Consider the following 14,781-nt stretch of genomic DNA (forward strand, 5'->3'; position numbering starts at 1 on the left):
AAGTTAGATTGTGAAAAGAAAGCTGGATTATAAATCTAAGTACTTCCAAAGTATCTCCTCGACTGTGTAAACTCAGGTAACCTGATCCTTGAGGCAAGCATTCATCCCACAGAACATCCCCCTTTGTTCTTCATGATGCCATCAGCATCCTGTAATATCTGGTTTAAGCCCAACATAGACCCCCACAGCAAGTTCAGAACTGACAATCCTATGAATACAAAGTTTGCTATGGGTCTGCGAAATGATCACATACTCAGGTCAAGCAAACCTCTTTTATATAAGCATAAAGACTGATGTTTACTAAACAGTGACCAATCACTTAGGACAGTACAGGAAGAGATAAACAAAGCCCAGGGAAATATTACTCCCACTTACTTAAAAGCAGTTCAGAAATTGCATTCATTAATGTCAAGAATATTAACCACAGAAATATCAATGAAATACTAATATTTGGGGTCAAATGATCAAAAACTCTCCATTGGTTTTATAGCAGAAAAATGAGTATGTGCCTTAAAAATATTTTCAAACCCAAGTGATGAAACAGGGTTCTTTTGGTGAGGTTCCTAGTAAATGAATGTTGCCTCATGAGCACAATGGTCTAAGAAAAGTGTGAACTATTTGCAGAATATTTTCTCATTTGCTGGATCCCCTGTTTCCTAGGAAAACCCACTATGTTTTATGAAGTCATCAAACATTAGAGTAGGAAAGATTTTGAGATGATCACCTACTTCAGTGGTTTTCAATCTGTGGTCCATAGAGCGGCAAGCTCTACCTTTAGCAGCCACTAAGAAGAGGGCAGGTAAGATAGAGCTCCATGAGATGGGTTACTTCATCTTAAAACCCCTGATTTCATCCAGTTAGATCTTGCAGAGGTCCCAATGTCAAGCACTCAAGATCATACAGAAAGACAGTGAGAGAAAAGAGAACTGACTGTCCATCTCCCAGCTCCTCAGGGGTCCTTTTCCTTAGTATGCCATGATCCTTTGTGCTCCACCACTCATGAAAAAGTGAATGCCTGTGTCTTTGCCAACTTTTGTTACTTCTCCCCTCCCCCATTCTAAACTGTTGCTTAGGAAGAGACTGGTTTCTGTTGCTCCGGGGTTGTCGAGAGGTGATGAAGTACTCCCTTTTGTGCCAGAGCTCCCTCCACCACCCACAATTTCATTCATTTTTTTTAATTGACTGTCTGACTTGTACCAGGTTCTATGCCTGGTACCATGACAAAGGCAAAGAAAAATCAACTAGACTCTGGGCCCCAACATTGCCCAGACAGAGTTGTACAGTTACAAAGCAGCATGGCATCTGGAAGACACGTGAGACAGGACAGAGAAGATTTTTTCAGAGCTGTCATGGCTATTTCTGGGAGATAACTAATGGAAGAGATGCAGAGTTTGGCCAAGCAGGCTAGAAGCACAGGTGTCATTACACTGTCCTTTCTGTGCTTCAGGTCACCTGATAGCCAGCAGCCTTCCTTAACTGCCAAACCCCCCTCCCAAACAGTCCGTTCCCTCCCACAGATGCCAGAGCTAGCAGAAGGCAAGGAGTGGGACTAAACATGTGCACAGTGAATGGCAGTTTGTTGGAGAGTTTCTTTGACCTTGTTTTGTTTGTTTGCTTTCATTCTGGATGGTACTGCTTGGCTTTGTGTCTGCATACCAACAGCATGACTTCATCCAGTGAATATTCACTAACTGCCCCTGCACAGGGCATGGTGTTAAGAGATCCAGTAAAGAACCGACATGGATTCTGTCCCATGGTGTTAAACTAAAGAAAACTTACACATATTAGAACTTAGTAGATAGTTAAAAGCAATGAGTGGAGTTAGTGTGATGGGTATTTAGAAGAGGAAGAAGGAATTTCTGCCAGATGTTGAGAGGGAAATTGAGGACAGGCTTTAGAAGAGGTAACAGTTGACTCAGAAATTTCACTGGCCATTATGGAGCCACTTAAGATTTTAGAGATGGGAAGCAAAATATCGATTACTGTGATAGCAGAGAGCAGGCCGGGTTGGGGGAGGCAATGCCTGCAGGCAGAGATCTGTTAGCTGACTGCTGCAAAAGGACCCAAACTTGTGTCACCAGGAGATGTGCTTGGCAGATATCACAACGGCAGAGCTGACTGCCATTAGGGAGCATGGGAATAAGAAGCAACAAAGATGTCCCATAGTGCCTAACCTGAGTGGATGGGAGAATGGTAGTGCTCTGAACAGTCACAGTGATCACAGGAGAAGAAGCATTTTGCAGGGGAGGGTAATGAACTGTCCGGACACAATGAGCTCGACAAACCTAGAGCACATCCAGCCGTCAGGAAGTTAAGCTCTGCAGCTCGAGAGGAGAAGCAAGAGGTCCTTAGAGATTCTCAGAAAGGGACACTTAAAACCATGAAAGGGCTTGTTATGGTTCATTTCCATTATAAAAAAAAAAAAACAAAAAAAAAACACACAGAACTCCACAAATTAGGCTCCCATAGAGTTAGTTCTATTAGGATTTTTCCTGAAGAGAGGTTTACTAAATAAATGAGCCTGAATAGAGATTGATGTTTAAAAGTCATTTAAAGTCAGGCATATTGTTCTAAAGTAGCTTCTGAGATTTCAGAGCAGACTCAATAATCTTTAAATGCCACTTAGGATTTGAGGTGATGGCCTCATTTCATCTGCTCATAATATATTTTTAAATGTCTCTCTTTTATTTTCTCGGACTTGTATTTTTGTCTTACTTGAATATTCTAATTCCTGTGACTGTACATTATAGGAAACTTGGAAAACAGAAAAATATCAAACTTCAATGGCAAGGGGCATCTGGGTGGCTCAGTCAGTTAAGCATCCAACTTCAGCTCAGGTCATGATCTCACAGTTTGTGAGTTCAAGCACCGCATCAGGCTCTGTGCTGACAGCTCAGAGCCTGGAGCCTGCTTCAGATTCTGTGTCTCCCTCTCTCTCTCTCTCTCTCTCTCTCTCTCTCTCTCTCTCTCTTTCTCTCTGCTCCTCCCCCACTGTGCTCTTTCTCTCTCAAAAATAAATAAATAAACATTTAAAAGATATATGAAGGCAAAATTGCTAATCCAAATACCAGGAACTAACAACTCTTTTTGGTCTTTTTAATATATTTCTATATACATATGTATATGGGTCATATATGTGTCTATATATAGACACACATATATGAACTATAAAAATGATTAAATAGATATACAAACCCATGAATTTTCTCAGTATTGTGGTTCACAGTATGTTCTACTCTGCATTGAAATTTTTTCAGTTGACAATGTCTGTGTCATTAAAAATGGTTCAAAAGGCTTTATGTTTATGATGGCATAATATTTTTATTACATGAGCCTGTCTTAAAATTGAGGCATTCTCCTATCATGGAACAGTTCCTCAAGGTGTGTACTTTGAGAGGATGAGGTACCATGGCTTTTTCCTTCTTACACTACATGCGTCCAGAATGACATTATCCTCATCTTCTCATTTCCCCCCATGACCCCTGATGTCAGGGAGTCTGATAGAGTCAGGTAACTGCTGGGTGTAAGAAGTGCACGAGTGATCAGAATAGTTAAGGCAATGGAGAATGAGTGCTTTTACCCAAAAACGGACTGCTTTTTACAGCTTCCCTTTCTGATAATGTTTTAAAATTATTTTTGCCTCCTTCACCACTCCCCACATATTCAGATACATGTCTGAATACAAACACACATGCACAAACACACACACACACACACACACACACACACACACACACATACACACACCACACACATCAGGCCCTAAACGTAGCAAGAGCTTTTTAAAATCCCAAAATGGCATCCTTTTTCGTCATTCTTCAATATGTACACTTTGCCTAAGAAAAAGACCAAGTGTCCTAAGCAATAGGTAAGCAATAGGAAGTTACATCTAGGCCACAGTGCCTACCCTTCTGTGACAGTGTGGTGAAAGGCCAGGGCCATGACATGAACCCCTAGAGAGAGCAGAGCCCATGCACATGAACATGCATTAGCAAGACTGGACAGAGCACCATTGTTTTGATATCTTTCTGTTTTCACAGGTGCCATAGAGTGATTTTATGAGTCTTCACCATGACCCATGCCATAGAAAGACAAATATAGCTATAGTTTTGCTGAATCCAGGTTTAGAGCTCCTTGTTCAAACAAAAACACAATTTCTAAATCAGTCCAAAGCAAAGCCCAACATCTTGAATTCTATACACACCCTCTTTTCTTCCCCCTTCTTCTCTTCTAGCCTGTTTTCTTCAATATCACTGCCTCTATTTTAAATATCATCAGCTGATAAATCAATTGGCAGACATCTGTAGCAGTTCATTCTAATATTGAGGATAACAAACCATAGCTATAAATTTTTTTGGAAGAGAAGGCAATGAACTGCATCTTTGCACTTAGAAGGTGCTATAGGCATGAGTAAAGATACTAGGGTTAGCTCAAATATAACTGCAAAGTCTATTTCAATAATTTCTTAATTAACTACTATTAGATGCATATCCAGAGTTATTAGAACTTTGGAAGGTTGGAATTCTTTAAAAGATAGCTCTTTTAGAAAGAAAATTTCCTCAATGACTAGACATAAGAACTATTGGAAAGAGATCAACATGATTATAATAAAAGAGAGAGACGATTAGTCTTTCCCATCCAATTGTCTGTCAGAAGAAGGCAGAAAAGAATAGGAAGTTTCTCTAACTTCGAAAAACAGGGAGAAAAGTTTAATCTTAGTAGTCATTCCATTTTTCTGTTAGAGCCAAGGTATTTTTTCCTTCCTCAAATGCAGCATCCATCTTCACGAATATTGTTACTGTAGACCAGTGCACATCCATACACCATGAAAATTTAATCCTACAAATGAGTACAAAAACTTTAGTCATGCAAATAAAGATAGAAAATTTAGTGACATAAGATAAACACGTAAACTAGTACACCAATGGTTGTCTTTTCTGGAAATAGAAATCTATCTTTTATAGCTTTGTTTCCCATGTGCTTTTAGATTTAATTTCTCTCATGTATCCTCTTACCTCTCAATAATTTCTTCAGAAACTACCTTTATCACTCCCTCTTTCCTCCTTATTTATGATGATCTCCAGGCAGTGCTATTTTTCATCTTTGTGATCCATAGTATACCGAGCTCACCCATTTTATCCAAAAGCTTAGATTTGCTAGCCCTCTAAAATGAACATATTATGTCGTCCTAATCAGAGAATGAGATTAAAACATAAGCCTTAACTTATTTAAATATAAATATCAACATTTATATTGAATATGGATATATAAATATATACCCATCCATCTATCCCAGGGATACATAGAGAATACATGATTTCCTTCAGTATTCAAAAGAGAGACTTCCTATCATTTGTCCGTTGTGGAATAAGTGTCTTCTGCTCATGCCCTACCATGTTTTGTCCTGGGGTGACAGCTGTGTACTGAGCTCTCTATGTCTCCCACTCTTGATAGAGGGTCTGTTATACTAGCCCTTTTATCTAACACCAATTAATCATAAATCTTCCACAAACCAGGGGATTCTGCAAGAAAGTCTTGCCAATGGGAAGCTTTAGTTGAAATCAGTGAGGTAGTTTAGTGTAGTTATTAGAGTCCATAAGGCCTCTAGGGACTTCCACACAGCCTATAATATCATTTCTTGTGAATCCATTAGCCATACAGCCCATAATGTCATTTCTTATGGCTCCTTTGGCTCTATCTCTGAATCTCACATGTTTCCCATGACACTAGATGTACTAACAACAGTCATGACCATCACAACCATGACTGTAATAGCAGTTAACACAATATCACATTTTTATAGAACACAAAAAAGATCTTTCCTATTTCTTGTCTCATTTTAACTCCTCTTCCTTTGTTTCTGTAGGAAACTTGCTTTTGTTGGTAGCTGCCCACTGTATTCACTAGTTCACTGCTTTCCAAGATAATTCATTAAAATCTTTAGATATGCTGAGAGAAAAAAACCTATTTGATAATGCACATTACAGAGTATTGTTGATTCCCAGGTACATACTCTTATACATAGCTCTCTCTTTCATCAGGAGTGAGACAGTAACTATAATTGCTTGGTGAGCATCTGGAAGTAACATTAATAATGATAATAATGACCTCATAGGATGTATAATTTGGGGGATTAAAGAACATTTATAAGCTTATTTTGTCACAGTTAATGATGAGGTGCCAAGTTTTCTTGCCACCACCCTTTCCAGTGGTATTTCCTGCTTGGATCAGAGAACTAATTATAGTAAACGGTGCCCTTGCAAAGAACTTGCCCCATCCTCAAACACGTGCCAGCATAAAGATACTGAATTGTTTTAGTGTTGTTTGCAGAGACAATTTACTAATGTTGTTTTGCATTTGTCTAACAAAATTTGTATAATGTAATCATTTAGTGTTTATTTTATTGTGTGTACCTTCTACTCAGAGGGTTGGCATTATTGTTCCTAACAGTGACGGATACAAGCAGATCATGCCTTATGACCTCTACCATCCCCTTCCTCGGTACGTAAATCAACCATCCTGATGCTAGAATTAGTAAATCAGCCTCTGCTTCTTTTATATATCTATGTAGATATAGATTTTGTGGGGTTTTTTTTTCTGTAAAAGTAAGATGGTAGACAGTATAGTTCGCAATCCATCCTGAGCTCTGCTTCTGAATAATACTGGGTTGCTCGGACTGTGAGCTTGTCATTCAAAAAAAAAATTTTTTTTTAAGATAGGATCCTATTACATTGAGGTGGACACAGTAATTCACTCTTATTAGATAGAGTGTATGGGTTATGTTGTGTCTTTCTTTCACTCCCTTTGTCCTCTTTTGTTTCCCTGCAAAAGGACCCCAGTCATTAAAGCGCTATTGCTAACTGTTAAGCAAACACTGCCTGAAGTATTATCACAGTACCACAAATGTGGGATTCCAGATGTGCTATTACTCTACATAAGGGCTTTAAATATCCTCTTTTTTGTTCCAAAGAAATTATAGTTGTGTACAAAAAGGTGATGTTTTCCTATCTTTGTTGTTCAGAACATTTAGGGGACATTTTTTTTTTCTAAAACATAAAATTCCACGGGCTGTGTTTCTTTTTAAAATACAATATATTTTTTAACTAGAAAAAATAATGAAAGTGACTGAAGAAGTGTTAAGAGAACTTGTTCTTTATTAATATATTCATAAGAAAACTGGAGAAGCTGAAAAATATACTAGCTACTGAGTGTATGGTCTGCCACATTGGAAACAGCTCCCCAGACAGAAGAAATTAGAATCGTGCTTGAAGTGACCCCTGAGCTAAGAGAGGCCTTTGCTCTATTCTCTTTGCTCACTTGGACTCCAGGGCACCAGCTGCTAGTTAGAACCCAGAGTTTAAATCCAATCGCGAGTAGTTTTCTCAATCTCAAACTAATGAAAGCCCAGAAAACAATTCTGAACTATAAAATAAAACAAAGTTTGATTGAAAATCTCCAAATACTTAATGAAATATAATCCAAATAGGGGCTCTTGAGGTCATTTAGTTCAGCTCCCCAGTCCCATTCCTTCCCTGCAACCACACCCATATACCCAACATTTGTAAACATATGTATTTATACAAATATGTGTATATGGGTATTTAGTGAATATGTATTCCCACATGGGTATATGGATATACATATATTTATAAAATACATATATACCAGTGAAAGCTGTCATCCAGCCTCTACTTAAATACTTCCAGTGCCTGGCAGAGAACTTGATTTTCACCATCCTAACGGATGCATGTAGAGAGGGACATCGGATTTGTACTCTATATAGCTGTTTGGGTTTTTTTAAGCTCTTCCACTAAGGGGTTACCTCGTTAGTCAGCTACGCTCCCGCTTTTCTATGACTATATTGATAAAGCTGATAAATGACTATAGAATGCTATATAAATGACTATATAAATGACTATATCATTTTGCTGGTTTGATCCAGAACCGAAGTAATATAGTAAATGCTTCTTGGGGAAAAAAGTGGAGTGAAAATATAAAGAGATTAATTTTACTGATCCAAGATTTCATTTGACTTCAGTTTCTGTATCTCTAAAATAGGACACACGTATTTGTTTGTGTGAAGACCAAATATTTTACGATAAAAGCAAAGTTGGTGTCAGGAGTGAGCAACATCAAGGTTATGTTTTTCTTGTAATGGCACTCCTACGTTTCTTTCATGTCTATGATCTCTCTTGTTTATATTTCTCTGGTATAACTAATGCCTGTCTTAGGTTAAACTTCGTTTCTTATATACTCTAATTTCCCCGCAAATGCTAGAAGCCCAGTATTCTCAATGACAGATTGAAATGAGCCTCCTTAATGCCATCCTGTGTCCACACTGGCCTATCCATGTATCACAATGAGAAAGGATAATTATCAAATAAACACTATATTTCTTGCACTTCTGTTACTGAGCTATTTCTAAAGTTAGATATTCTTAGTTGATAAAGTCTTAGTAAATGGAAGAAATTTCTACAAATATGTTCTTATAAGAAGTATTGAGTCTCAAAAAAAAAACCCAAAGTTGAGAACTAAGGCTCAAAAATGATTCTCAGGTGGCAGCTACATTCTGATCAAGGCAGAAGGCTTTCCTTATTGAAATTATTTAAATGGGCTTTAGTCCACAAGTGTAGGTACAAGGCACAGTTACTGAGTCTTCCGATTTTTTTTCTTGCCTTCAGTCTTTGACTGAAACACATACCTAAATGTAATGTAAGAATGTAGTCTGATGAATTATCTTTAATTCATAATTAATATATATATATGTTTTCCACATCACTCTGAATTTTGAGAATTTCTTAAACACACTATGTATTTAAAAAATTAAAAGCCATCAGAATTAAAATATGTGATATGTGAACCCATTTAGTATTCTTCCAGGACGAGATTCTTGGATATGCTTTTTTTTCCCCAAGTACTTACTGGTCCCTGTTTAAAGATATTCTAACTGATGTCTTCTTTCAGCTTTTATTATACTTTCTTTAAAGCACTCAGACATGTTTTGCCTTGAAATTCCACATAACCCTATTATTATGTCAGGATTCACACAACAATTTTTCATTATATAGAACTATAGTCATGTGGTGGACCCATACTATAAATTCTTAGAATAATATTAGCATCATTTGTCTTTCTGTGATCACTGGCATTGAAAAGGATACTTATTACTGTTTATGAACTTACACTATGGGTCAGGTCCAAATGTCGAGACAGAAATTAATCACTCTCACTTTAGAAGGGTCAAGGTTAGGGACATTAGAGTACCAATTAGAAAGTGTGCTCTTTTTATGGAATCTTAATGTTCTAAGAGATTAAATGTACATTCAAAAACATATTCCTGCTTCACTGTCAGATCAAATGTAATGTGAATATGTACTTATATATTCAGCCTAATTTCATTCTGAATCAGACCTGTTATCCATATCCAGAGGGACGCTCTCCAGAGATTTACATGGATAAATGAGAATTGGTCTTACCCTTTTAGAAGAGAGACCCTCTACAGAGCTGCTTCATTTTCTTGAAAGGGACCAGAAAGTCTCCTAAGGGCTAAACGGAGGGCCTCAGTTTCCCCATAATAGCATTTGCTTTTGTGTCTCCTGGGGAAATATGCATAGGAAAATATTGTACTTGGCAGCATGTTTAGGCTGTTGGCAATAGAGATAACAGTTGTTTCCTAGACTCAAACAGTGCAAAGAAAATGTGGAGGAAAATTCTGTTAACTGGGAAACATACATTATCCAGGCTCATACAGAAGAGCATTCAGGTTCCAAATATACATGAATCCTACTTATAAAATAATTGATGTCTCCATGGTATGCTTGTGCAGTGTTTTTAAATTTAACTTTTCAAGTAGATCAACTTGATGACATTTTGTTTTTCTCTCATTAAAACTATATCTCTCATAAATCTAAGGGAAATCTTAAAATTCCTTAGCAATCCTCATCAACAAGCAGAATATATGTAAGAAAGACAAGCTCGGTCCCAATGTTTCCATTTTTCAAAATTCTATATTCTGTAAATGGGGCAAAGATCTCTCTCTGCATCCAGTCCCAAATGCAGCAGAGCTATGCAGAGATCTAAAAAGCAATGGAATTCTCTTAAATGTTATTGATAATATTGTTCTTTTCTCCCTTACTAAACTGTATCTTTAGATTCCAGTGCCATCAGCCTTCCAAACAAAACAAAACTTCTTCACAATTCCAAGAGTTATTTATTAGGGGAATGCTAACTGCCAGTATCCCTCAACAGTTAGGGAACAAGAAGATTACATCATCACCTTTGCTCCTTAGTGTATTGATGGCGTAGCTTGAACATCGGAATTGTGCTGAATCCATGTAGTCCCAAAGCTGATGATTGTAGAAGCAAGGGACGGAGTGTCTTTGGTTTGCCTTGATCTTTCATGAGCTTCTCGTACACAAGTATCCAGAAGCTAAGTAAGAAAGTATTGCATTGAAAATAGAAAGTATCAGCCCAGGTGCAAATTATTCCTGTTAATTGAGTAACCAGTTTTGGTCTTAACGAAGATATTTAAATGGGATTTAGTATATATATATATATATATATATATATATATATATATATATATATATCTCATGGTAAAATATATAACAGTATATATATGCAGAATGTATATTTATAAAATATAAAATAATGTAAATATTATACACAGAATATATATTCGAACTACAAGGAGAAGGACTGAATAGCCCCCGTTAGAGTAGGTTAGAGACAGCACAGATATCCCTGTGGACAGCTCTCCAAACAGTATTTCTTACATTATGTAGAGCTTCAAGGTTTACAAAGCACTGTTGCCAACATTGAATCCTTCTCTCGTACTCATCAGATTTTAGGCATTAGATGGCTCTCAGTCCTCTTGACCATAGCCTCTCAGAACCTGATTGCCCCAGTAGGCACTGGGAACGGGGTTGGTCGGAAAGGTCACTGAGGAGGTTCGGCAATGTGCATGTCTGCCCTGATGACTCCCCTTGCTTCTGTAGGTGGGAGGCCACCCCGTGGACCGCGTGCTCCTCCTCGTGTGGGGGGGGCATCCAGAGCCGGGCAGTTTCCTGTGTGGAGGAGGACATCCAGGGGCATGTCACCTCAGTGGAAGAGTGGAAATGCATGTACACCCCTAAGATGCCCATCGTGCAGCCCTGCAACATTTTTGACTGTCCTAAATGGCTGGCACAGGAGTGGTCTCCGGTAACTGTGCCCTCTTTCTTTGTTCGTTAGGAGAGTAAGTCCACTCTTCCCTCTCATCGTCATGACCCCACCAGCTACCCTGTGCAGCTCCCCACTTCTCTTGAGGTGTCTAGAAGCCCACCAGTTTAGCCCTGATGTAGGCACGCCCCAAATCTAGCACAGCCAAAAGTAAATGAGTAAATATGTATAGCTCCTTCAAGTTACTTCCAGAAGCCTCTGTCGCTCATAACGTTCCCTCAAGTGGCAAGGAGAGGCAAATGTCTGTCAAGAGCAGCCGAGGCCAAGTGACTGATCCTGAGTCTCTAGAAGCTGCTCGGATGATAGAGCTCAGTAGACCACAGTTTGGTTTTATTTTGTATTTCTTGTGCTTTGTCTATGTCCAAAAAGGGTCTGAGTGGATTTAAATTAAAATTATGTGTATTATTCATTGAAAAGAAAGATGAAATGGAAATGGCAAAATAATCAGAATGGGGATGAAGTAGGATAATTAAAACCAGAACATTCTAGAACATTAGGGAAACTGTTGCAGCAGCCTAAATAAAACATTATTTGAGGTTTCATGGCTGCTAATGCAAAGGTTTAAATAGCAAAAGAGATAGAAAGATGAGGAGATAAGCCACTGTGCCCTCAGCCACACAGATGGCACTTCACTTCACTACGTGGCTTTGTGGCAGCAGGATCAGAGCTTGGACATTTCTCTCTGTCTAGACTTGCTCCCAGGTGTCTGGAACCACTGGAGGTGCCATCTACATCTGGCTGTTGAATCAACTCCCTTGAACAGTTTTGACTGTGTCATATAATCAATTGGATCAGCCATGCTGCAATAATACGTGTCAACTATGATGGCTGTTCAAATAAATGTCAATGTCCATGTGGGAGCTAGCAAAATGACTCAATAAAATTAAAATGCAGTGTTAGCAATCAAAATTGAGCACACGCTACAGTTTCTTTTCTCCTTCTTTTCACTACTTGGTTTGGGACTCGGCACACAGTGGGTGCTTTCAGGAATGCTACCTAACTCATCTAAATCTAAGAATTGAAAGTGATTTAATTTTCAGCCACCTTCACCCTAAGTAGCCAAAAATAACAAAGATTCCATGAATGGTAAGAAATGGTACAAATCCACCAGGAGTCCTTATATAAAAGCAGCCCTTTAAAGTCTCAGGTGAGAGATGAGGCAAAGTGAACAAGGCTTTGCTATGAGTCTCCTCTGTCTTGCCTTCTCCTTCCAGTGCACGGTGACATGCGGCCAGGGCCTCAGGTATCGGGTGGTCCTCTGCATCGACCATCGTGGAATGCACACAGGAGGTTGTAGCCCCAAAACCAAGCCCCACATAAAAGAGGAATGCATCATACCCACTCCCTGCTATAAACCCAAAGGTAACTCCACAGGTGCTCGCTTACCAGCCTTTTCATTGTTATGTGCATTCAGGGACTGTTTGAAACTCCTTGGAATATTTTTAAGGATCCCAAGGTTCTTGGAAACTATATTGTGTAGCTTAGACTCTACTAAATGGACTTAACTCTTTCTAAAAAAACTTTCAAATAATTTTGATTGCAAATTGTTGTTTAAGTACTACTTATTTACATAATTCTCTCCTGGATCATAAAGCTGTTTGAAGGCCATTGCTGAAAAGTAGCAGACATATCTGCTTAGAGGGAGATACTATAGAGACATTGGAGACATGTATAAGTGATTTACTATCCACATGTCTTGCTGTTGAAAACAATGCAGTGAATCCCAAAGTGTCTCCTTTGCTAAGCGTGAAATACATTGGGAAGCTTCATACTGAAGAAACATACTGATGAAACAGAAAGGTGTTGCTTATTATACTGAGAATTAAAACATTAATATGAGACCAGAAGCCAGAATCTTAACTTAAAATGGAAATACGGAATAAATCAGAATTCAACAGATACTACATGTAATTTATAAAAAGCAATTTTGTAAAAAGTTCTACTTAGCGAGAAAGCTTTATTATAATTATACAGGGTCTCTCAGATTAGCATGCCCACTAATCTGACCTCTTTGCTGATATTAATATAGTCTGAGTCAAGGAAAGAGAAAATGCCAAAGTCACAAACCAATTCAGAAGTAAAGAACTCCTTGTGATAAACTACCTCCTATTATTGATATTAAATATGGTTCCCGGGAGCCAGGGTGGCTCAGTTGGTTGAGTGCCCAGCTTCGGCTCAGGTCATGATCTCGCAGTTGACAAGTTTGAGCCCCGCATCGGGCTCTGTGCTGACAGCTGGGAGCCTGGAGCCTGCTTCAGATTCTGTGTCTCCCTCTCTTTCTGCCCCTCCCCTGCTCGTGCTCTGTCTCTCTCTGTCTCAAAACTAAAACATTTTTAAAAATTTTAAAAATAAATATGATTCCCATTTGCTTCTGAATTTATTTCTCTAAAGATTACATTTCTCTGAAAATCAGCCACAGCGTAGCTCTTTATTCTGCTATCTGTAGGTTGCCCTTGTTGGGGGTGAATGGCATCATGAAATCTAAATGATATAATGGAAATAAACAAACCCAAAATACCAGAAATCCTGATTCACTTTAATAACTACATCTCTCTCTAAACCTCAGTTTCTTCATCTGTAAAATGGGGCTAATAATAGTAACTACCTCAGAGATGATGTATTCAAGGAGATACAGTGCAAACAGGGTGCTTAGCTCACTGCCTGGAATATAGCAAGTTTGTCCTAAATGTTATCTTCAACTCCTGACTATCATCAGCATCCTTAAATATGGGAGGAAGAGGCCCTCGGTACATCTTACGGGATCCACTTCAAATAGACAATAAAGTATTGTAGGCCTGCTAATATTACCAAGCTTAATGCTCCCTTACTGCAACAGAGCAATGGCTCACACTGTCAGATAAGGAGTCACTGACTGCGTCACTTAGTTGGAGAGGTGAGCTAGTTGTAAAATGACGTCTGCACAGGTACCCTGTTAGCGTGTCTAAATGATAGCACATCCTTCTGGCCTCAGCAGCTTCATATTTCTCTTCTCACTTTGATTTCTGACTATAAACAATCGCTGCACATAGAGCACCAGACGTGATGCCCCCCCCCCCCACTTAAAATAGTCAATTATTTGTTAGCTCTATCTTTACCAAGCCACTTCAGAGAAAAGCAGTTTGTGGTTAACTATCAAGAATAAAATCTGGATTTTCACAACTAAGTAGTGAGTCTGGCTCTCTAAACATCATGAAAATGCTGTATAATTCTGTGATGTATGCATATAGAGACATATTTCTTTCATCTTTACAATTATATGTCATAAAATGGTGATAGAGCTTCACTGGCTCATACTATAAAGGCAAGTATGCCTATAAACGATCCTAATAAATATGTCAGAATGGGAATCTTGGCAGTGACTTCTGTAGGAGCAGTTATGACCTCCCTCTTTCTTTTTCTCCTTCACGTTTTTTCCCCCTGCCCAGGAAGTAGTTAGGAAGCTTGTCCTGAATTGTATGGCCAACGTAAGATAAATAGGTAAAACAGTCCAATTATGGGTTGTGGACCCTAAGTTACTCATATTCCAGTTGTCAGTGAGCGTTAGGGTGGTGCTGAATGAGT

The 14,781-nt window shown here is 38.6% G+C and overlaps 1 protein-coding gene across 9 annotated transcripts in view; it reads left to right on the forward strand.

The window, feature by feature from the left end:
* ADAMTSL1 (ADAMTS like 1) overlaps positions 1–14,781 on the forward strand; it is an 885,520-nt gene that overhangs the window by 667,727 nt on the left and 203,012 nt on the right. For 8 of the 9 annotated variants that reach the window (XM_040481343.1, XM_040481342.1, XM_040481344.1 and 5 more), the window contains 3 exons: positions 6,451–6,501; positions 10,998–11,202; positions 12,435–12,582. In XM_040481343.1, the coding sequence (XP_040337277.1) occupies positions 6,451–6,501; positions 10,998–11,202; positions 12,435–12,582 (404 nt within the window). The remainder of the gene's footprint in view (positions 1–6,450; positions 6,502–10,997; positions 11,203–12,434; positions 12,583–14,781) is intronic. The other variant, XM_040481337.1, reaches the window with a different exon arrangement.

This window comes from Herpailurus yagouaroundi, unplaced genomic scaffold, assembly GCF_014898765.1.
Source record: "Herpailurus yagouaroundi ecotype Mexico unplaced genomic scaffold, PumYag 160, whole genome shotgun sequence".
In the NCBI taxonomy this organism is placed as follows: domain Eukaryota; kingdom Metazoa; phylum Chordata; class Mammalia; order Carnivora; family Felidae; genus Herpailurus; species Herpailurus yagouaroundi.